The following is a 24248-nucleotide window of genomic DNA, read 5'->3' as shown; positions in this document are numbered from 1 at the left end:
CCCAGACGTCACTTATTGTTGTAAACATCATTTGTTTATGAAATAAACTCATCGATGTAGGCCAGGATGCTGTCGATTCAGAAGTACCGGGAGCCAGTGAAGATTCAAGAGGGGCGTGGTTTTCCGGAAAAGGGGGGGGGTTCATTTAGTATTTATTCCTAAGAAAAGGCTAACAACTAACATAACATACTATTCAAATTTTCTCATGCGACTTTTTTTTATTATTAGAAACCCTTTCAATACAGCAAAATATCGGACTAGGGCCTATATTGGGTCCCAAAATTTGGCACAATACAGCCCCTTTGACCCATGATACAATTTCATTAGGAGTTCAAACAGGCGTTTTACTCATTCTACAAAAGATGTGTTTTTAATGGAGTGGTGATATTAGCTTCTTAGCTTTTTGTTAATAATAAGATATGGCATGACTCAACTATCACGAACGGATCGTGGTAATTTGGCACAATTCACCATATAACTAATCCACATGCTTCCTCTGCATTCTTTGCATCAAAGTCAATAACTAAAACCTCACCACATTCATCTCAGTCATGTTTTCATTTCTTCTAAATTGTATACACATGATTATTTTAATTGTATAAAAGTTGTAAGATTAGCCATAGAGGCGGCGGAACAGCCCCCCCCCCCAGATTTTCCCAGGCCGACAACTTGAAGTCTCGCGGTTATTAATGTGTCCCCCAGAGATGAAAACAAAACTGCCGTCTTGAAATAAAATTGTCTCCTCTCTGGCAGGGGACATTGCCCTCGAATTAACAAGATTGTGCACCTTCTCGAGATGAAAAACTACCCCTCGAAAGCACAAATACCCCTCTCACAATAACAACATTGTGCCCTTCTCGAGATAGAAAATTGGCCATTAAAAACATTAGTGCTCCTCTTACGATAATTTCTCGAGATTTAAAACTGTCCCTCGAAAGCACCATGATTAGTGCCCCGCTCGCAACATTAAATTTTGTGCGCACCTCATCGGAAACTGTCCTTTAATAGTGCTCCTCCTCACGCGAATAAAATAATTAATGGGCGGACCCAGAGAGGTTACTACCGGGGGCGGAGGGTGTGCATGTGCGGTGTGCCGAAGGCCCAAGGGCGGGTGCAAGGGGAGGGGAGCAACGGGGCCATGCCTCCCCTCCCCCAACAAAAAAAGAAACCCATTTTTTTCCCCTAAAAAAAAAAAAGTAGTCAGAAATTGCCTCAGATCGCACCACAGAGCATCTAGAACCCATTTTGTTTTTCGGGGCCCTTAATTAAGCGGGCCCGAACCCCACGCCGTGAATTTGTGGACCCACTTTTTGTGGTATCCCTGAATCCCTGAATTATTTTACTTATTTAATTTTTTCTGCTGTTCTTTTTGTTGTGGGGGGAGTGTTTGTTAGTCATAATATAAATATATTTTCTCATCAATATGAAGCATTTCCTTTTCTATTCCTTTTTCAGGTTTCAGATTTGAAAAAGACATTGACTGAGCCTTCCAAGCAACATCCATCAGCCTATCTGACATCGACAAGTGTATCTTCAAGAACGCAGGGAATGCTCCAATGGCAAATCCTCCTGGTCAAAAAGGGGGGATATATCCCCCTACCCCCGCAGGATGTACGCCCTGCCCCGGGGGGGGGGGGGGGGCGGAAGGGGTCTGGGTTCCAGACCAAAAAATCGCGGACTATTCTCTTTGGATACATTCCATTTTTAAAAGAGGTGAGCGTTGTTTAAAAAAAAAGGAAACCATTTTTAATGTTGAAATGCTCTCTCTATCAGCATTGAAAACATGACAGCATAGGTTCAACGAGTAATTCCAATTGATACGATTGCTTAATTTATATAAAAATGCGTAAAAACATTAGCGAACATTTGTGATTGATTAATGCCAGGATCAACGTGCTTAACTGCTTTGAATGTGTCTAGGTGGGAAATTCATTACAGAATGTCTCCCCTGAAACGGGTACAAATATCGACATAATTTGAAAAATTGTATCGTTCATCCTCTGATTTTTTTCTCTGATCGTAAGTTTTAAGGATTGATCTTTTGTTCCTGGAAGTTTCACAAAAATCGCTCCGTACATCCTCTAGATTTTTGACAGTTTTTTCCAGGGTTTGTTTGAGAAAATGGTTTCTGCCATTTGATCAGCGCTGCACCGGCACGCGCACCAGATGCTGATGTATACGTACGTGACCCCTCGCGAGCACCCGGTTCCGTGTAAATACATGTGCACGGACCTACGTGCGTTAACGACGGAGCTTCGAACTGCCCACGTCGCGAGGGGGAAATGAGATCAATTTCAACGTAGAGGGCGTTACCCCCTGGCCCTGCCCGTGGTTTAAGTTCATCTCAGCTCCCTGGGGGGGGGGGGGGGGCGACGATTTTTCATAAGGGGCGTCCCCTCCCCCAACGTAGCTGGAATGGGAAAACAAAATCATACCCATAAAGCCTAAATGATTTTTTTTAAAACAAAAATAACGTGATTTATTGACTCATTATAAAGCGAAGCCAAATCCAGGCAGATTATTCTCCGCGAATTGAGAGCGACTGGCATCTTGGACTGGCGTGCCTCGATCTGCGTCCGGTGCCGTCTCATTCACCGTGGCGCTGGCTGACCCGGCCAAGCCCGGGGCGCGCCGGCCACGCAGATCCCATCCCGCCCGCTGGCACGTCTGGCTATTCTGGTCAAGAAGCAACACTCAGAGTCGGAACAGACGGGAGCAGACAAATTGAAGAAATTAAGGAAGGCGGGCAGCTGCCGAAAAACTACGAAAGGCACGACCTGTTATTAAAGTTCATATTAGAGCGTGGCCATGATTTTCAACTTTCTGACATTGTAACTTTTAAAAGTTGAACAAAGAAATTGAATAGAGCGGGGTTTGAACCTGCCGGACTGCCAAATTCCGTTGCGCAGCTCTACCTACTGAGCTATCCAGCCCTACCCTGTGTTGGCGGCTCCCTATTCTGTCAAAGTCAGAAGCCATAAAGTCAGGGATAAACGCCTGAGTCACGAATGCTGCAAACCCGGAAAATAGCAAACGGGGATCACTCAGAGAGGATGCGGCTTTTTACTACAATTTTTCGTATAATTTTTCTGATGTCTTAAGCTTTTTGTATTAAATTCGGTTGGCGGCAATACCCAGGTGGGTCATGGAAAGTTTTCTCCTTATAATACATGTCATTATTGTTAACTTGTTCGTTGCCACCGCCACATCTAATGTCCCGCGCGCCGGTATGGTGACCTCTCATTTGACTTGGATATGCACACATATAAAAATTGCACATTGCACGTAAAGTTGCTCTTTGACGCCTGTGTTTCTTTCAACGGATAAGCGGTCACCAACGCCTTGATGACTGGGGTGGGGTAGAGGGTGGGGCTCAGGTTGGGTAGGAACGAACCACGAATCTTGCTAAAAAGTATTTGCCTCTCGGCTCAAACAAGACATCAAGGACTAGAAGGAGCGGTTATGGGCTCAGTCACGGCTGTACTGGGGCTCCAACATCGCGAGCTGGCGGCCCTTGCCGAGCGCACCCTGCAACAGCCGGTTGCGGATAAGATCATTGAGAAAGAACCGGCCTACAACAAGCGAGTGGAAGAGTTGAACCAAGGGAGGAAGGAGCGAGTCTTGGCGATTTCACGCAAAGCCTTGGAAACCACGCCAAACACGTACGCCTTTACAGAAACGTGTTTGTTTGTTTTTTAGCGGCGGGGGATGTTGGGTCAGTGGAGTAACTGGGGTCCAATTTGCCGGGGAGGGTGTGGGGGAAAATTGTGAGGGGGGGGGGAGGATTGGGGTCTCATTTTCTGTGGGTGGACACTCAGTGGCTCATTTTTGCTTCCGCAAAATTCTGAGCGGGATGTGATTGGAACACAAGGAAAAGGCACAGGCCTGGCCGGGGGGGGGGGGGTCTGCCCCATTCCCTCTCCCTAGCTCTCTTCAGTAACGCCACTGGTTAATGCGCAGTTTTAATGATTTAGTCGGTTAAACGGAATTTGGTCGAGAATTACATTGGAACAATTCCCATCGATGATGTTCAAGAAATTCGAGGCAACTATTAACTTATTAGGAGAGGCCTAGAAGTATGGCAGTACATTTCTATTCGGACATACAGGGTGAGTTAAAAAAAAAGCGGCAACCAAACCCCCAAAATTATATTTCACATTTAAAAAAATATGTAGCGCCACAAATAATATTGACTGGAAAGCCAATTTCATAAGCTACTTTTAGATGATAAAATGACTGAATTTGGTAAATCCGTTCAAAAAATGTCACCATTTAGACACAAGAACCCTAGAAGCTGTCTCGTCCAAAAAAATGCAATTTCAAGAATCGTCGTCACAATTGTCTTCAAACATCAACAGCGATAAAACCTCAGTTTAAACATTAAACATATTCAACAAAGTCCTTTTGAAGAGCGGACTTTTAAAAAAATACATTTTATAAATCATATTGTCTGCTTAAGGCCAAAAAAAAAGGTCTCCGGTTTCTGGTATGCGCGCGTTCGCCGTAGCCATGCGCGTCGGCAAAATGAAAGAGTTTTTTTCAATAAAAGATGATGTCTCAAAACCGCCAAACTCATTGGTTTGACTGGTATCCTGCTGCTGCACAATTTTAACGTGTTTTTAGATGGGGTTATGATCGAGAATAAGCTTTATGTGGCCTCTCTGGACTTCCATATATTTGCACTAAGTTTAGTCGGGCACCATTTGCAGTCATCAGCCGACATTTGAAGCAAAAAACACCAGGTAAACAAAACAAAAAAGCCGCGTCGCCGCACCACTTTTTGGGCAAGCTCCATACCAGAAACCGGAGACTTTTTTGTGTGGCCTAACCAGGGTTGTCAATAAAGATATTGTGTTCTACAGTTGGTGACAGTCGTTGAAACAAGTATTCTGTGTCATTTTCTTTGTTGTTCCAAACAGTCAAAACACGCAATAAATTGCTTTTTTTTTGGACGAGACAGGTTTTAAGGTCATGGTGTTCAAATGGTGATATTCTTTGACGGATTGAGCAATTTCAGTACTTTTTGTCATATAAAAGTAGCTAGTGAAATTGGCTTTCCAGTCATTATTATTTTTGGTGCTACATATTTTTTTTTAAATATGAAATATATTTGTTGGGGTTCGAGTCCCGCTTTTTTGACTTACCCTGTATTAGGAAACGGGCAGAATATGAATTTTGTTTTGTAATAAAATACAGGTACTTTTATACATGAACGTATACGTACCATATGAAACTGAATATAAAATATGAACAGCACCGAGCGTCATTTCCGCAACCACTTTCGATTTATTCAACGGACGGTGTATTTTCCCTTCTAGAAAAAAAATCCACGCGAAAATAATGATATTGGTGCTCCTCTTTTCGGTTTCTTTTTCTGTTTTCCTTCTCAAAAAAAAATCTTCAGGCTACGCTCATTAGACGATTAAAAAAGGAGAGGGGGGGGGGGTGATTTTAACAACCTTTAATATTCTGTACTCTCTATTTTGTAATAATTGGGGGGGGGGGCATTGCAGAAGGATAAAAATAACCAAGACAAGGAAACAAGCAAACACAAAACAAACATACTTCCTGTGCTTCCTCAATCCTGAATTAAACTTGCGGTATTCCAAACTCTACTTTTTAATTAGGTTGTGAAGATCTTGGACAGGGAATACCAAAAACGTTGTTGCCAAGAAACAGAAGACCTTCTGACAAATACCAAACGTCTGGAACGCCTCCGTGCAAGCAGGTTTTGCAATCAACGCTAGTTAGGCGAAGTAAAAAAACAAAACAAGTTTCTCGTCCCCGCCCGCTTCCTTTTTGGAGGCCGCCTGGATTTTTTTATTATTTTTTATTTTTGAAAAATATAGTAAAAAAAACACCGAAAAAGTCCACAAATTCATCGGAAAATAAATACCAATACCAATACAACTCTAAATGACACTGTGGGAAAAATTCCATACTGGGCCACGACTTTACCTGCCGCTAAACACATCAATTTTCACCTCACCTTGTGATTTCACCCAAGAGGAATCCAGGAAGCTGTGTTAATGCGAAAAAAAATTAGGCAAAATGTGTTTTTAGAGCCCATTTTGGATGCACACGTCGTGCGGAACTAAGTTGAAGCAGCCGGTCAAAACTGATTGAAGTGTGGCTGACAGACAGCGGTACGCATGACGCATGACATCGACAACCATGACGTCGCATGAGCCGGCCAATGATAGTGCAATACGTCATTATGAATATTTATTTCTCATGAATATTTAGTTTATTTCAATGGCTACTTCAAATACGTCCAAAGATTGATTATTGCAACAGCGATCGTGCGCGGCCTAGCGGTTAAGAGTCTCGTGTTTCAAGTAAGAGTCCGAGGGTCGAATCTCGATGAAGTAAGTCAAAGGATACAACTTTTGGCGCTTGAAAATTGATTGAAAAAAAGTTGTGGCCCAGTACCGAATTTTTTCCGACACTGTAAATAATGTTCAGTTCTCTTGTCCAACTTGTCTTTCATTTTAAAAGTCTCTTTGAACAGTTGTCACAACCAACGGTTGCAGGAAATTTTAAAATGGCGGCCATCTTGAAAAAGATAAAAAATAAAAAATAAAAGGCCCCGCTTCCTCCCTTTTTTCAAAAACCCCGGACGAGAAACTTTTTTTGTTTACTTCGCCTTATGAGTTATGTTTTTTTTGTAAAAACACATTTTATCTATACTCCTCGATAATGAAAGGTTTGCGGAAACACCATGTGCGAATAATTTCTCAACTAAGAGAATGGTTCTGAAAAGAACTAGAGGTATAAACTCGACGTCCCGGTCGGTATGCTCTGACCGTCTTCAGGAGAGTGCCCAAACTCTAAGAAAGGAAATAGCAAAAGCGAAATAATACTGACTGGAAAGCCAATTTCATAAGCTACTTTTAGATGAAAAAATGACCGAATTTGGTAAATGCATTCAAAAAATATCACCATTTAAGCACAATGACCCTAAAACATATCTCGTCCAAAAAAATGCGATTTCAAGAATCGTCGTCACTGTCTTCAAACATCACCAGCGATAAAACCTCAGTTTAAACGTTACAAATATTCAACAATGTCCTTTTGAAGGCCCGTCTTTTAACAAATACATTTTTGATATCATATTGTTTGCTTAACCAGGGTTGTCAATAAAGATATTGTGTTCGGGGCGTATCATAAGTCCGACGCCTCATAAGTCCGACAAATTAAACACCTCGTTTTTCCGTTGTCGGACTTATGAGGCGTCGGACTTATGAGGCGTTGGACCTACGAGGCGTCGGACTTCTGAGCAGACCCCTTGTGTTCTACAGTTGGTGACAGTTGTTGAAACAAGTATTCTGTGTCAGTCATTTTCTTTGTTGTTCCAAACAGTCAAAACACACAATAAATTGCTTTTTGTTTGGACGAGACAGGTTTTAAGGTCATTGTGTTCAAATTGTGATATTCTTTGAACGGATGAGAAATTTCAGTAATTTTTTTCATATAAAAGTAGCTTATGAAATTGGCTTTCCAGTCATTAATATTTTTAGTGCTACATATTTTTTTAAGTATGAAATATATTTGTTGGGGTTTGATGAGTTCTGCTTTTTTTTTTACTCACCCTGTATTAGGAAACGAGCAGGATATGAGGTTTGTTTTTGTAACAAAATACAGGTTTTTTTTTTTTTAATACATGACCGTACTACGTACGATATGAAACTGAATATGAAATGTGAACAGCACCGAGCGTCATGTCCGCAACCACTTTCTATTTATTCAACGGACGGTGTATTTTCCCTTCTAGAAAAAAAAATCCACGCGAAAATAATGATATTGGTGCTCCTCCTTTCGGTTTCTTTTTCTTTTTTCCCTCTCAAAACAATTCTTCAGGCTATGCTCATTATACGATTAAAAAAGGAGGGGGGGGGGGGTGATTTTAACAACCTTTAATATTCTGTACTCTCTATTTTGTAATAATTGGGGGGGGGGGGCGTTGCAGAAGGATAAAAATAACCAAGACAAGGAAACAAGCAAACACAAAACAGACATACTTCCTGTGCTTCCTCTATCCTGAATTAAAATTGCCGTATTCCAAACTCTACTTTCTAATTAGGTTGTGGAGATCTTGGATAGGGAGTGCCATAAACGAGCAGAAAACACTGTTGCCAAGAAACAGAAGACCTTCTGACAAATACCAAACGTCTGGAACGCCTCCGTGCAAGCAGGTTTTGCAATCAACGCTAGTTAGGAGTTATTTTATTTTGTAAAAACACAATTTATCTATACTCTTTGAGTCGAGGCCAAACGGGCAAAAGAGGTTACATAAAAAGCCTTATTAGGTACAGACCGTGCGCAATATGATTGCGATTCCAACAACCATTAATTCCTGGGGAAAAAATGAAATCAAACGTGTGGAGCGCCTCTGCGCAAACAGGTTTTGTAATCAACAGTAGTTTGTGGTGTTTTTAATTTTTTTTACACATTTCATATAAAATATCAATGTTTCTAATTAAAAAATGCGATTGCGATTCCCAATAGGCGTGTGTTTATTACACTATAAATTGCTTCTGATGAGAACCAGGCGTACCAGTAGATTATTAACTAGCTGACAGACAGGACAATATATAATTACCAAGTCAGCTATCGATAGGTCGGGGAAGAATTCTCTAAAAACATCAAAGCTTGGGGTTTTTTGGTTGGATCTACTCGCTCAGGGCTCGGCTGAACCAAAAACATCGCGAGAACGTCCGGCAAGCCGTGGCGCGCCGTCTGGCCGGGCAAGAGGATCAAGCCCAAGTCGAGATGGAATGGGAGATCGAGACTGCCAAGGACAGCAGGGAGGGGGTGGGGTGGGGGGGGGGGGGTGGGGTGGGGGGGGGGGGGGGTTGACGACTTCGAACCAGAGAGGCAGAGGATTATGTAGAGAAAGACTTCATATACCGAACTAAAACGAATACATATATTATGGTGTAAATCGGGAACATCTCATTGTTCTTCTGCTTTTCATCATTAAAACTGTTTTGCCGCACATAATTGGTTTTGTGTGTTTTCCAACCGAGGACTGTTCTGTCATAGCCTCATTCAGAAAAGGGCGAGTGAGAGGTGGGGGGGGGGGGGAGGAGGGGAGGGGATGTGGATACGTGCCTCCTTCCCTAAGTATGCCACTGGCACTAAATCCAAAACCTTTGTTCAAGATGTTCCCCTCGGTCTTGCCAACAGAATGCTTGGTATCCCCCCCCCCGACAACTATGTTGCAATATCCATAAGGAGAATAAGCTCCATCAGAGGCGATTTTTTTTAACAGTAACATTAAGCCATTTATGGAAGTTACAAGATAACACAAAACGGGTATCAAAATTCATGTAGGTTATTACCAGGGCATTGGAACTTTAAAGGACGGACATTTCAATTCCATGTTATAGATCCATGCTTTTTTATTTATACACTCGAAAAAGTTAAGTTCCAGATTATTTGACACCCGTCAACAATAATGCTCGTCTTTCTTTCAAAATTTTATTTGGCTCTAAAACACGCGATGACTTTCATCCACAATTTAGAATTACTCATCACAGCACGAAGTCAACCTACTCCATCATCTTCATTTCTAAATTTCATGTTTAAAAACAGATATCAAGATGGCCCATTGATACGAGTATATCCCCACATAATGCCCGTCATTTTATATACTGAACAGAGCAAGTTGAAACAAGGTTGAAACATCACATGAATGTTGCCATGGAGACCTGGACATTATGAGGTATCCAGGTAATTCATAAAAAAAATATGCAACAAACGTAGGGCTGAGTCTTGCAAAAGACACACCTCTGGTACTGTGCTGAAGTCATGTGATTAAAGAAATACTTTCAAATAAAGAAAAAAAATATAGCTTGCATTCCCGTGTAACTTTCATCTGTGATTTTGTAGATAATAATAATAATTTTGGAGGCTAATCATCCTTACTCGCAGCTGGTATGCTGAATTGCGAAGGACGCGGCTACAACGTGGTCGGGCCGCTGGCATGTAAAGGCGCCTATGGCTGCCGGCCACATCGACCCATACATGACCACGGAGCAAAGCCTGAGATCGAAAGTGTTTGATTTTTCCGGAGGTAGGAAAACCGGAGGGCCCGGAGAAAAATCCTTGTGGCACAGGAGAGAACCAACGCACAACTCTACTCACATGCGATCCGCGGCCAGGATTCGAACCGTGGTCACCTTGGTGAGAGGCGAGCGCTTTACGCACAAGCCACCCATGATAGGCAGTGATCTCACAAACCTCTGTGCGAACAGGTCATCTCTCCATCTTGGGTATGACTTCAAGTGTTTGTGAAAAGAAAATGCACTTCTCACACATTTCTGAGAGGTACAGGAAATGACATTGAAAGAACTTTCCAAGCAGGGTTTTCTAAACTTGGGCTTTGTCTACGGCTTTGGCTCCGGAAGATATTTGAAAACACAACCTCAAATGCTCAAGACGGGTCAATATCCTGCTTTCGGGACAACAAATCCTTAATTTTGAGGACAAGAGTTTTGAAGTATATCCATTTGGACATTAACCCTACCCCTTAGGGTACTTGCGAAATCATTAACAAATTGGAGGATTCAGGACCGTTCGGGTTAACCCTCCTAGTTGGATGTCAATATTCACAGCAATATATGTAAAACCCTTTCAAACCCTGCAGGCAAACTTTCAGGCGAAGGGTTATGAGGTGTTTAAGTAACTGTGGCACACAGAGAGTCACTGCACACACAAAAAAAACAGCACCGTGAAGAGTAGTGAAGCATGACCTAATCTGTCTGCTTGCCTTATATTAATAATCGGCATTTAAGAACGCTCTTATTAGTAAACTAAATCACAGCGCTTACAGTTACAGTATTATTATTACCTCTGATCATTGGGCCAATTAAACATTCCAAATACCATCTCAGCTCCCTGGGGTGTATACAGCTTGATGCTGCCCGTTAGGCCAAAACAAATAGTCTCCGGTTTCTGGTATGCGCGCTCCTCGCCGTATCCATGCGCGTCGGCAAAATGAAAAGGTTTTTTTTTTCAATGAAAGATGATGTCTTAAAACCGCCAAACTCACTGGTTTGACTGGAATCCTGCTGCTGCACAATTTTAACGTGTTTTTAGATGGGGTTTTGATCGAGAATAAGCTTTATGTGGCCTCTCCGGACTCCCATATATTTGCACTAGGTTTAGTCGGGCACCATTTGCAGTCACCAGCCAACATTTGAAGCAAAAAAAAACAGGTAAAAAAAAAAAAAAAAGCCGCGTCGCCGCACCACTTTTTGGGCAAGCTCCATACCAGAAACCGGAAACTTTTTTTTTTGGCCTTATGCGCAAGCAAGCTTATTCAACCACAATAACCATCTCTGCCCTCACAGGTACCTATTTACTCCTGGGTGGAGAGAAGCAATGAGTGACAGAGTGCCTTGCTCAAGGGCACACACACCATGACCCCGGCTGGACTCGAACCCACAACCTGCAGCTTTACCCACAGACCACGAATCCAGTGCCCTTAACCACGAAGCCACAGCACTCCACAGTAATTGTGCAGGTATTGAAAGTGTTATCCATTCTCCACAGAAAACTAACTCACAGGAATTTGAAGTGTACTGGGTTTTAACTCTATGGGCAAAGTGGGTTTGCAAAACTTGAAGGGTTGTGAAGTAAGACTAGGAGGGTTTAAGGCATTCAAACTGTGGCGTAACTGTGGTCCCATTTGCAGCCGAGAGGGGTACTTAAGGGGGACCAATTTTCTGAAGGGGGTACTCATTAATTAATTTTTAACACTGACAAGATAACTTTTGCCTTCCGTCAATTTCTGATCTGGGGGGAGGGGCAGAAGCCATGAACAGGGGCCCTTTGCCTCATAGCAGCATCTCTTAGTTATACTTCTGCCTTAAAATGATTTCAGAGCCAGACTTGAAGTAGGAGCCAGAGATGAGGCCGAATCCCAAGCACACAGTTTGAACAAGAGTCAGTGTGTCATCAGGACACTCTATCCAAAGCCCTCTGTGCATCCAGCGCCTTCCGAGTCTCCGCGACCTCTTCCAGAAATTCCCCATAATCCTCTGAGTCAAGCGTCCTGACGACCTGGACACCCATTGAGCGGCAGGATCCAATGATCTGCTTGCAAACGTCCTGCAGACTCAGGTCCCGCAGTGGAGCATCTTCGTGCTTGATTTTGGCAATCTCGTAGACGTGTTTCAGAGATATTTTCCCAAATATTTGTTTCCCTTGAAAGAAATAAGAAAACAAAAAAGGCGTTATTTATTGCATAAAATCAAATCGATGTCATATATTTCTTAAAACTAACATAAGTTATCCTCAAAAGGGGACAGGAAGTGCAAATGCAGGCATCGTTTTGGACTAGCCAATTTTCAGGAGATATATTCATATGGAAATCTGGGAAATGTTTGTGAAAATGGGCCAATGTTTCATTAGCTAATTTCACTTCCCATAGAGACACGTTGATAGGAAACAAGCTCGAGTGCAAAATAAGCTCTGGCCCAGTTCTGGAATGTCTCACTTCATACACAAAATAGTATACAAATATTGAGTGGCTCAGCATGGAATGGGAGGAATATTATCGCCAGGTAAAATCTGGACTTTTCCATTTTACGAGGCGAAGCCGAGTGAACTGGAAAAGTTCACAGATTTTACCGAGCGATAATACTCCTCCCATTTCACAATATAAAGCCACTCAATATTTGTTTTATATAACTGACATAGATCCTTGTCATTTGATATATTTGAAATTGTAAAAAATGTATTTCTCTCTTAATATCCACCCCTTAACGAAAATGTTTGAACCCAACGCAGTAGCGCTGGCTCCTTGGAAAAATATGCGCTACGCACAATGCTGACTGCGCACACCAGCATGCATTTGCACACAAATACCGCGTCATGGAACAAGAATGATCCTAACTGTTGAATAGTATTTCCCATTCCCCATGGGCGGAAGTTACTTTCTTAGCCCCGGCATGAAGGGCAGTAATAACAAATATCACGTGATGTGAGTTCCACCAATCAAATGACAAGGATCTGTATGTCGGTTATATAAACACGCATGCGCATCGATCAGAAAAAGGGCGTGTTCCAAAAATGTCTGATGTCCAAGAGTGCATTTACTGATGATGGCATTACATTTGGCTAATTTTTGGTCAATTGGTAGTTATATTTTATGGACAACTTAGGGGGCCCATTTTTGGTCAATTTTCCGAGGACAGGCCTTCCGACCAACCATGAAATGACATTTAGGAGCTCCTACCAGAGCTTAAGTACATCTTTGCTGGTTTCTGGGCAAACGAAATCAAACAGAGTTTGAGTTCTGCCAGCACTCTCGACAGAAATTTTCACAAGGGTGGTAGGTTAAAGATTTTGGATTTATAAGTTAGAGTTTGAACAATTTGCCATTTTAAATGATGTGACAAAAAAGTTTGTGCACGATGCAAAGTGCTTCCCAAAGTGGCTGGAACACTATACTAGTGATTTTACTAGTGATTTAAAAAAAATTGTATTACAGTGGAACATCGCTATACCGAACACCACTACACCAATAATTTGGCTACACCGAACACCATGCTTGGCTCCCGAATTTTGTTTACTGAACATTGTTGTTGAAAAATGTCAACAGAAGAGCGGCAAGTTGCTATCATTTCCCCAAAAAATAGAATGGGAAAGCCACCCATTGCTGTAGGTAGTAAGCTCAAAACCTGCGTAATTACATAATTCAATAGTTGGCATGTGTTCAAAGTCGTCTTTCAGTAACTACCAGGGCGTGCAGGGTGAAGTTCTGAAGGGCGCTATTTGAAAAGTGAGTACCGGAGTACGGGCAGCAAATGAAAATCGTAATACCGAACGATCGCTATTATGAACAATTTCTGTGGATCCCGCAATGTTCGTTAGAGTGGTGTTCCACAGTACCTTTACTGGCCTCAAGAGGGATACTGCAATTTCTGCACTGATTTTTATCATGAAAAGAAGACATCGAGCAAAGACACCAAGGCAAAGCAAAAATTTAAATTTACCTTGGGCTAAAACAAAATGAGCTAAACTTTTTAGGCTCAGTGCCATACACCATGTTAGGAACTCAAAAGTTTCAACAAATGATAGATGTATTTTCTTAAAATACAATGTATGTGTAAAACAAAGAGGAGGGGAAATTATGAGAAAAAAAATGGATTGCTAAAGGATATGAAAAAATGAGATGTATGCCAATGGACCTTATTCACGTGCCAGCCATATTAAACTTAAAGTGAGGTAAATCTTTGTTTTTGGAACTTGCGAAGAGAAATGAAAGCAATGACATGAGGTTAATTACACATTATATCAGTCTGCTCTGATGAATAATTTTGAATTTGTGATTAAAGATATCCTAATGTTTTAACCCTAACCCACCTCACTCCTCCAAAATCCTCCTGGCGGTTTTGGAGGATTCTAGAGGATTGAGGATGAATGGTGATTGAATCAAATGAGGATTCTGGAGGATTGAGGATGAATGGTGATTGAAGCACATGAGGATTTTGGAGGATTGAGGATGAATGGTGATTGAAGCACAAGAGGATTTTGGAGGATTGAGGATGAATGCATTTTGAGGCAGGACTGTCTGATGATTTTGAAGGATTTGGCGTTGGTTATCTTTCATTAAAACACGAGTGCAAAGTTTTGGGATGAGGAGGATTTTGGAGGATTGAGGATGAATGCATTTTGAGGCAGGACTGTCTGACAATTTTGAAAAATTTAGGCAGAGTTGCAAAATTTTTGAAAATTTTGGAGGATTTTGGAGGATTGAGGATGGTTGTAAGCAACAAGGGCCTAGGGGGTTAGGGTTAAGCCACAAAAAAAATGAAAGTGAGGCTAGAATGTAGAAATAGTCTGGCACCATCCCATTCAACAGTTCACAATTAAAAAAATACATTCAGGGAACACGACCAAAATGGCTTTCTCGTGAAAAAGGTCCATGAGCAAGATTGTTTACCAAGCAATAAGTTGATCCTACCTGCTTCATGTACACCTCTGTTCATTCCAGCAGCCTGCTTGACTAGGTATGAAACTGGTGGAGTTCGAATCTCAATGTCATACGATCTGTCAGGCTGGTGGTCAGAAAAATAAGCACGATATAGAATCCAGACCAGGTATTGTACGTGTAGATCATTTGCAGCTATCCGAAAAGTAACTGATGAAATTAGTGTTGAAAAACTTACTGGGTTTAAAGATAGTAATGGCACTAAACTCCCTGTGAAATTATTCCTTCTGGCATGCTGTCAGTTTGAAGAAAACAATAATAGAAGGCCATTTTCAAAGATGCGTCAAGTGACGTTTTTTTGGAAATTTTGGTTAGTATTTGGTTTGTAATTTGGCAAATCCGTGAATGGGCACGCGCAAGTATTCACACGACGCACACGCGGTTGCTATTATTCATCGGTTCAGTGTGTGAAATAGCGTAGCTGTAATCGGCTGCATGAGAATGTGTCCCGGACACTGATTTTGGGCGCAACTCAAAACATCTCAGCAACTTTTGAATTGAAATCAAAATCCTAGAATATTGTTTTCTCAGAATATAGGGCCTACAGCACTCGCCGAGCTAAAAAAAATCATCAGGTTAGTTGTTAAGCACCCGTCTTTAGATTTTGAGCACTTTTGTAGCCTCAAAAGGAAAAAAAAATATGCACAAATGATCTACCCTAGCTTTAAAATGAAATGCTTTTTTTATGATTTAGCAGAGGAACACAGATACCAAAGGGGGGGGGGGGTGTATTGATCAGTGCAGCGTATTTTATGCTTTTCCTAGAGGGGCTAGCCTAGTAGTGCATTGCCTCACTGACCGACCGACTCACTGACCAAATAACTCATTGACCAATCTTGACTGCCACTTGTGACTTCGTACTTACACTGGTTTGAGGCCAGTTTCACAAGGCCTGCCTATTCTTACTTTTTTCACTTCTTCAAGCTGTCATGTAATTACAGCTAGGTTTTTGTCAAACTAAAGTCATTTTGAAAGTGACTCCCTAATTCAATTTATATCTCCCCCTTCCCCCCCAAAAAATAAATTTAATGTAGATAATCCACACCCATTTGTGATAATGTAGATACTTACATTGATATGAATGTAGCACGGGAGTGGTACACCATCCTTAATGTGTTTGGTCTTTTCATTGAAGTCTTTGCAAAACTGGCCGATTGCAATTCCTCTCTGTAGAAAGGCGAAAAAGGAATGGGTACACAAACAATGGAAATTAAGTTGGTACTTTCAGTGCTTTTCAACAAATTCAATTTTATTTCTCCTGACAAATTTTCAACCTGAACGTCACCTTTTACCAAAACAACTTCCTTTTCCTGTTTTGAGGCATCTGCAACACTCTGTTATTTTGGGTTACTTTTGCACGCAAACAAAATCCACACTGCCCATAGACTGGTTCCCAGAACCTACTTCATCAATTCTGATGGGAGGGGAACCAGTTTATCCTGCAAGAACTGGATCATTGTCAGTTTGCAAATAATTCAAAATTTGTAATTATTCTGTAACTCAGAATAATTATATATAATTGTAATTCAAAGGGCAGATTGTTGGGTTTATATTTTTTTAATTTGAAGTCACATCAAAATTATGAAAGGATCATACTTAAAAATAAAAAAAAGTTAGGATAATTAGGGAATAAATATGTGCTTGATAACACGCACTGGCTGTTTTTATACACAGGCACGGCTGACGGGTTAAAGGAAATATACATCATTTGCTTTTGCTGTAATTTTCAGAAATGGATGGAATTGGGGGTTGGAAATATATAGCAAATATAGTTACACTGACTTTTTTGAGGTTTTGGGTTCGAAAATGCTATAAAAACCAAGAAAAACAATCATTTTTCTGTAGTCTGGTTCCCTGACTCCATATAAGAAGAAACAGAGCAGTTTACATACATTGGGGAATTGTAAGGTCAGGGAACCAGCCTAGCTGGCTTGTATCCATTCATAGGTGTGTAATCGATTGCAAACAAGTGCGATGGTCAATTGGGGCCAGTATTTGAAAAAAAGCCAGTTTTTTCTAACGCTGGTCGGCCAAAAATACCACTTTTCTTGAAAATGACAGTATACCAGGTGCCATGATTTTACAGGATGCTTTACACTCTCATTCGCTAACAGTCCAGCAAGGTATTTCAAAATGATCTGGTAGTTTTATTTTTTGATGCTTGCAAATGTTGTATTTTCCCTTGAAGATGTCAAGATTGCCTTGACTCGCCTATGGGTGATGTCTAAACACGCTAATCTCTTGTGACGGTTGTACACACACACAAAGTCCATGAAGTCTGTGGAGGCGGACCGTGTGTTGATCTAGAATTGGCCGTTGCGCACGGCCTATTGTTGTACAATTTACGCTCCAGTGCATACCCCAGAGTATTGAAACATATGAGATTTCGGCAAGAAATATCGTACAAATACTGTTGAAATGACTCTTGCGAATCAGTATTTGTGGCGTTTGGCTGGAAATTGTGCCTTTTGCAAAAATCAAAATTTTCGGCAAAAAAATAATCCCCCCCCCCCCCTGGAGAATGGATGCCGATAATAGCCTTAGCCAAAGGCGAGGGATATTATTGGCGACCAGGCTTAGGAACACCAGGGCGAGTGACAAAGATGCGATAATTTGGTGAATTTAAAACAATAAAGGGTATTTTTTTAAAATACAAATTAGCCAATATATTTATTATTATTATTTGTTTCTAGTAATGACAAGGATTCCTCAAAAGCGCCCTAGGCACTGTAGCTCGCAAGCGTTCAATCCCTACCCTCCCTTTCTGACCCTTGGGGGGGGGGGGGGGGGGAAGGGTAGTTGTGTGCGGGGCCCATGAACACGTACATCACAACCAGTGTGCCTTTGCCAGAATAGAGCAGTCATCACTTTATTACATGTGTAAGTTACTGAAGAGCATCCCTTAAAGCTATAGTCCATCATTTGTAATTTGTGCATTTTGTTCGTTTGAAGCAACAAAAGAGTTCAAAATCTAATAAAGGATACTAAGCAACTAACTTGATAAAGTTTCAGCTAAGCTTCAGCTGTACATTCCGAGAAAAACAGCATTCTAAGATCTCAATTTCAAATCAAAGTTACTGAATCATGTTTTGAATTGCAGCTATACGCGACGTCTCGCACTGATCCGACGAATTATAACAACCGCGCGCGCGTGTGCGTCGTTCCAATACTTGCGCGCGCTGCGCTGAATAACAAAACGAACTACTAATTTAAATTTTCCTACGGTGCTTCTTAAGAATCACCATTGGAAATGCCTTCTTTCGTTGACTACTTCAAAATGACAGCTTCCCAGAAAGAATAATTTCACAGGGAGTTTAGTTCCCTTACTATCTTTCAACTAAGTTTGTTTTTCAACAATAATTACGCCAGTTACTTTTCCGATGGCTGCAAATGATGGACTATAGCTTTAAATCCAATGCCTGAGGAGTGAAAGTTTGAACAGACTGACCTGGCCAAGCACCGGTCCAAGAGGCGGTCCTGGTGCGGCCCTCCCAGCCTTGATGTAGCTCCGGATCTTGTTGCCATGTTCAACCTTCTTGGCTGCATCTTTAGCTGATTTGATGGCACGGGCAGCCTTGGACATTTTGTCAGATGTCACAGCTAGTTGATTCTGGCGTGGGGATATTATCACATTTAAATGGATGGAAGAATGCACAGTTTTTGGAATTGATAGGAGCATTAGCAGGGATTAGCTTGAGTAACTCGGAAAAAAATCCGTACTGGATCACAGCTTTTTTCCAATTAATTTTCAAGCGCCAAAAGTTGCATCCTTTATGGTTAATATTCCCTCCTCTACTCTCACCCTCTTCTTTCCTTTATTTCTATTCATCAATCAGTCACTTACTTCGAGATTCGAACCTCGGACTCTTGCTTGAAACACGAGACTCTTAACCCCGTGGCCGCGCACGATCGCTGTTGCAATAATCAATCTTTGGACGTATTTGAAGTATCCATTGAAATAAACTAAATACATTCGTATGAGAAAATAAATATTCATAATGACGTATTGCACTATCATTGGCCGGCTCATGCGTTGTCATGGTTGTTGATGTCATGCATATAACGTACCGCTGCCTTCCAGCCACTTCAATCAGTTTTGACCGGCTGCTTCAACTTAGTTCTGCACGAAGTGTGCATCCAAAACGTGCTCTAAAAACACATTTTGCCTAATTTTTTTTTCCACATTTACACAGCTTCCTGGAATCCTCTTGGGTGAAATCACAAGGTGAGGTGAAAATTGATGTATTTGGCAGCAGGTAAAGTGGTGATCCAGTACGGATTTTTTCCCCAATTTTGATTGGGGGTATGAGTGAAAATGGTCAAAAAAAGTTATTAGTAACGCAATAAGGCTATGTATCTTGGACTCTACCAACCGAACATGTCCAAATATTAAAAAGGCAGTGGATATTTTGCCGGAGACGGCAAACCTTCAGTAAACGTTAGTTTGCCGGATATGCACTGAACATGCGAAGTTACTGTTTTTTTTGTACTTAAACATTTTCCGGTGACAAATTTTGGTCTGGCTCCATGCCAATATTATCGTTGTATTTTTGTATTTACAAGATAGGAATCAGACCATTTTATAATTTCGGACTTTATTTCCCTTTAAAAAAAAATCCTCCAGAGCCACAAATCTGAAAAAGAAAAAGTAATACTCTGCAATAAAATGTTTGAGACGTATTAAAATAATAAAAGAAGAATATTCTTATTTATTTGGGGATGGGAAAAAAAACCCTTAAAATTGTGGCGGGGATCATGATTCGAACTCGGGACAACCCACTCACTAGAGCCATTGGTTCACCACTGCACCGACTGTGCTGCACAACTTGGGTGGGAATTTAATACATGTTATAATTCAGCCCTATCTTAAAGAGTACAGCGCCCTCTGTTGATATGGATTGCCGCCGGCAAACCTTTAGTAAACGTTAGTTTGCCGGCGTTACCTCCGGCAAAATATCCACTACCTATTAAAAAAAGGCGATCTGTAGAGTCCTAGTACTTGGTCTTGGACTAGCTTTACTGAGTGGAGCGTTGAATTACGGGTACCCCTCCATACAAACAACGCTCCACTCAGTAGAGCTAGTCTTGGACTAGTAAATTAGCTACAAAATTATCGATTTGACATAAGTTGCCGGCAAAGCCTTGACTTTTCACATTTTTACGTGAGTGCTCATTCAGGTGTAACTTTCAAGATTGCAAGTGAGTGCTTGCCGCGTCGGCACACGCGCGCCGCGCTTTTCAAAGTGAAAGGTGAGTGCGTCATTATAGTCGTGTTCCCTAACGTGGCGCACTTCGAAGCTTACCCAACTTTCCTCGTGTAGTGTTGCCAAACCTCTTTGTTGACAAACCTCAAATTCATGCAGTGAAATACTGGTACTTTTACCTTTCTAATGTTTGCTTTTTAACCTCTGTGAACAATTTCGGTTTCATAAAATTTAATCCGAAATGCAAAAACGGTCGCGTCCGGAAATTGGGCACAGATTGGCGGAGTGTTCCCTAACGTGGCGCACTTGAATAAATCTCAGAAAATTCCATATGAACATTTAAGAATTTCTGTAAACTTGATAAATTCTGATAAATCATTATTATCTTTACTTACAAACCCAGCCAGATGTTTGTCAGAACATTATTTTCTTATTTTCCGGGGCATTTTCAAAGGGTTCACTTTGCACTTGAAAATAAAATCGGAAAATCACGCCAAAATATTTTTTTCTTTTAACTTTGTAACGGGTAAATAAACTCGCGATTTATGAACGGGAGTGTTTAGAACTTGATAAAATTTCACTTTCTGTGAAATTTCAGTTAAAACTTTTGCTCTAGCTAGGCGCTACAGGCGAAAAATAAAAGTGCGCCACGTTAGGGGCCGCGCCACGTTAGGGTACATCAACAATACATAAGTGCGTCATTACATAACCCATAAGTGCGTCATTTTAGCTGCCTGGACGATATCGGACTTGTCGGATGTGCACGGTCACCGAAAAGTGACCGGGTGAAGAACAATTGAAAACGAAGACAAGGACAGTAAGAAGCAACTCTAGCAAGCACTCAACTGTAGAAGTTTTCGAAGATAAATGCCCACCGTCCATATATTCACCTGCTTTCGCTGCTTAGTGCAAGGCTCATCCACAGTTTCACTGCGTGCTGTGACCACATGTGTTCTGATTATGGTGCATGGGACCATCTTCTGCAGTATCCACTCTATACGCGCGCAGAAGACAGGGGACTATTCTGCGATAGCGCCCTCTAAAGTGGAAATCTGCTTTTTTTGCTGTCGATAGCAGAAATACTGAACGTCGAATGGTTCAAAGTTTCAGCGTTTACCAGAAAAGTAGATTAGAACTTGGAAGTAGTTTTTTCTGCTTTCGAAACACAAAGCGGACATTGTCGAACGTTTTCAGGTTATCATTTCTGCTTTTTGCCTCCCGGAAAGTAGATTTAAATTAATGCAAAGCTGAAATAGCTCAACACTATAGGCCGTCGAAAAGTGGCAATCATTTTTTGTGTGAAATCTTTTAACGAACCATATAAGCAAAAAAGATTAAACCCAATTGCGGGGACAGAAAATGAACTTCTAGGCAAAAAAAATGTTCAAAATGACTGAAAAATAAACCCAACAACCTTATTTCAAGAGAAAAAAAGAGTAAGTACACACAAAACCCCACAAGAAATGCAACATCACACCGAGAGGGACTCGAACCCGTGACCTATGGATGGACAGTATATCCACTTGACTGCATGTGACTCGAAACGCAATGTTGTTTTACGTAACCCTTCTACAAATCGGCCTTCGCAAACATAAGGCTGTTCCCACCTCTATGAAAGAATGAAACTTACATGCAAAGGAAAACAGACAAACATCGCCATCAACATTTGCTCATATTCAAAACACAAAATCTGACAGTAAAAATAATTATTCAGTCCTATCAAATGATTAATCTCACTGATTTTGTACTTGAACGGCCTGTGTGTAATCTGTAATTCTCAGGCTCAACTCAATATAGCTTAAGGGCATTCCAATTCCATGGATCCAACTTATAAACTCAGGTATTTTTCTTTTTACGTAAAACATGCATAAAGTCTGATACTGCATAGCATGAATCAATTTCGGTAATTCTTTGTATTTTTCGGGGTCTACCCGATGTTCCCCAATACCGATGTTCCCCGTAATCCTTATAGGATTAGGGTTATAGGGCTAGGGTTAGGGTTAGGGTTGTAATGGTAAGGATTTCGGGGAACATCGGTATTGGGGAACATATTTGGGAACGCCTCACCCGTATTTTTCAGATGAGTGAAAGAACATGCTCTTTTTTAAGACATACTTCATTGGTGTATCAAATTTATTGCTTTTATAAGAAAATAGAGATCGTTAATCCAGGTCACTTTCTTTTTTAGTCATCCTGTACATTTATGTGCACAGCATGAATAAAGAGTAACTTAAAAGATTAATCAAGTTTTCACTTGACAACAAAGGCAAATATTACAGGCCTAGGAGACAAGAGACTTATAACATTTTCAAATAACTGGCTGCATTCTTCTATGGTACCTGATGGCATTTTATTTGTATTCGTTTAATTTGATGTGATTGATAATTATATGTGCGAGAGCTTGACCACACTGGAGATGCATACCTCAAATACAAGTCTCACAGTCTCAAGAAATGGGAACATTGTATCTTTTAAAAATACAGTCATTGTGTATAATTAATATCGTATTTAGCATCCAGATCAGTTGTGTTCAACATACGTTGACCATCTCGAGTCAATTGCTTGATGATTTTTGAAGACCTGTCAAATTTTTGAGACTGGCTCTTTGGTGTAAGTTTATATCATAAACCGGACATAAAGTGACGTATTTAGGATGGGGGGGGGGGGGGCAGTGGCGCACCCCGGATTTGACTGGGGGGGGGGGGGCTCACAATTTTTTTAGTAGTTTGAATTTTTGTTCACTAAATGTGTTGTCCAAAATTTTTGGCCACAGAATTTTGGGGGTGGGGGTGGGGAAAGAGACTATTTGGACTTTGGTGGCGCAGTTTACACCCCTATTATACTACTCGAAAAGGCCACATGCATGTCACCACGGTCAAATCGTGGGACTAAAAAACATAATTGAACCCCCCCCCCCGAAGGTGTTTCGCGGCTTTGCCACTGGCTATATACAAAGTCATGTCCCAAAAAAAGCACGAACGTTTTTATAGGTTTCACTTTCCAGCGGAAATAGCCGGCAGATGATTGGAAGTTTAGTTCAATCTTTTATGCTTCTATATACTTTTCCTTTACCAGCTGAAAAGCAGATTTTACTTTTCCTCCTTTTTCTGGCGGCAATGTCACAGATGGAACTGGATTTTAAATTATACAGTCATCGAAACTAGACAACACTCAATGACAAAATTGAATTTGGAAACTAAAGATTTCAGAGCAAATAATATCACAAATTAATTAAGCATTCTTCTATAGCCCTAACAGTCCTGAATCCTCCAATTTTCATATGATTTTGCACATCCCCTAGGGAGTTAGGGTTAAATTAAAATGTCAACTGATCGGAAAATAACTCCCGCAAAGCAGTGAATTGGCTTTAAATTAATAAATGGTTATTGGCGCACGATGAAACGAAAGCAAAGTATTAACAGGCAAATCAGGGGCGGCGGAACGCTTTTCAAATGGGGGCACATTTCATTTATAATCGCGAGAGGGGCACTTTTGTTGGCCTGGGAAAATCTCAGGGGCAAGTGCCCCTGCCCCCCCCCCCCCCCCCCCCCCCCCGGTTCCGCCGCCCCTGCCTGGCAAATTGAAAGAATAGTTTTCGAGGCGGAATGGAAATCATACTCACAATTGGCGTTAAACGCGTAATATTAAAAAAAATACGTCGGAAAATACTTATTACGAGGTACAAATATATACCATTGGGGGCTAGTGCAACTTGCTATCACGGGATCGCAGCAGAAATTCAGCTATAACAGCGCAGCTAGACATTCAACGAGTTTTTTTTACGCCAGTTAATTGGGGTTGCAAGTGAGACCGAGGTTGTTGAAATGAAATAGACTCTGGGAATGAGTCGCACTTTACCAGTGATCGTCAGAGCCCCTTGATAGCTGTGGTTAAAGCGAGCTACTAAGTGCACATTCGTCTGGGTACTAGGCGCCATAGTAGAACGCTTTCTGAACGTTAGTTTCTGAAAGTATGAACGAAAATCTCAGTTTTTAGTCTCCGATCAGCGCCCCTTCGCCATGATTCCTTCACTAACGGAG

At 41.2% G+C, this 24248-nt stretch overlaps 1 protein-coding gene and 1 pseudogene across 2 annotated transcripts; one reads left to right on the top strand and one right to left on the bottom strand.

Annotated features, from left to right (window-relative positions):
* Positions 1 to 66: 66 nt before the first annotated feature.
* Positions 67 to 8623, top strand: LOC119741388 (annotated as a pseudogene).
* Positions 8624 to 11800: 3177 nt separating this feature from the next.
* On the bottom strand, positions 11801 to 21152 carry LOC119741947 (39S ribosomal protein L11, mitochondrial-like). Of its 2 annotated transcripts, none has more exons than XM_038217913.1 (5): positions 21099 to 21152; positions 18453 to 18614; positions 16076 to 16171; positions 14978 to 15071; positions 11801 to 12212 (listed from the first exon to the last, which is right to left on the bottom strand). In XM_038217913.1, the coding sequence occupies exons 2-5, from the start codon at positions 18585 to 18587 to the stop codon at positions 11965 to 11967; spliced, it is 573 nt and encodes a 190-aa protein (XP_038073841.1). In that variant the 5' UTR covers positions 18588 to 18614; positions 21099 to 21152; the 3' UTR covers positions 11801 to 11964. The 2 variants fall into 2 exon arrangements, with proteins under 2 accessions (XP_038073841.1, XP_038073840.1); XM_038217912.1 differs by having other exon boundaries at positions 21055 to 21102.
* Between the last annotated feature and the right edge of the window lie 3096 nt (positions 21153 to 24248).

This window comes from Patiria miniata, unplaced genomic scaffold (assembly GCF_015706575.1).
Source record: "Patiria miniata isolate m_02_andy unplaced genomic scaffold, ASM1570657v1 HiC_scaffold_5, whole genome shotgun sequence".
Lineage (NCBI taxonomy): Eukaryota > Metazoa > Echinodermata > Asteroidea > Valvatida > Asterinidae > Patiria > Patiria miniata.
This window is presented reverse-complemented; position numbering and strand designations above follow the sequence as displayed.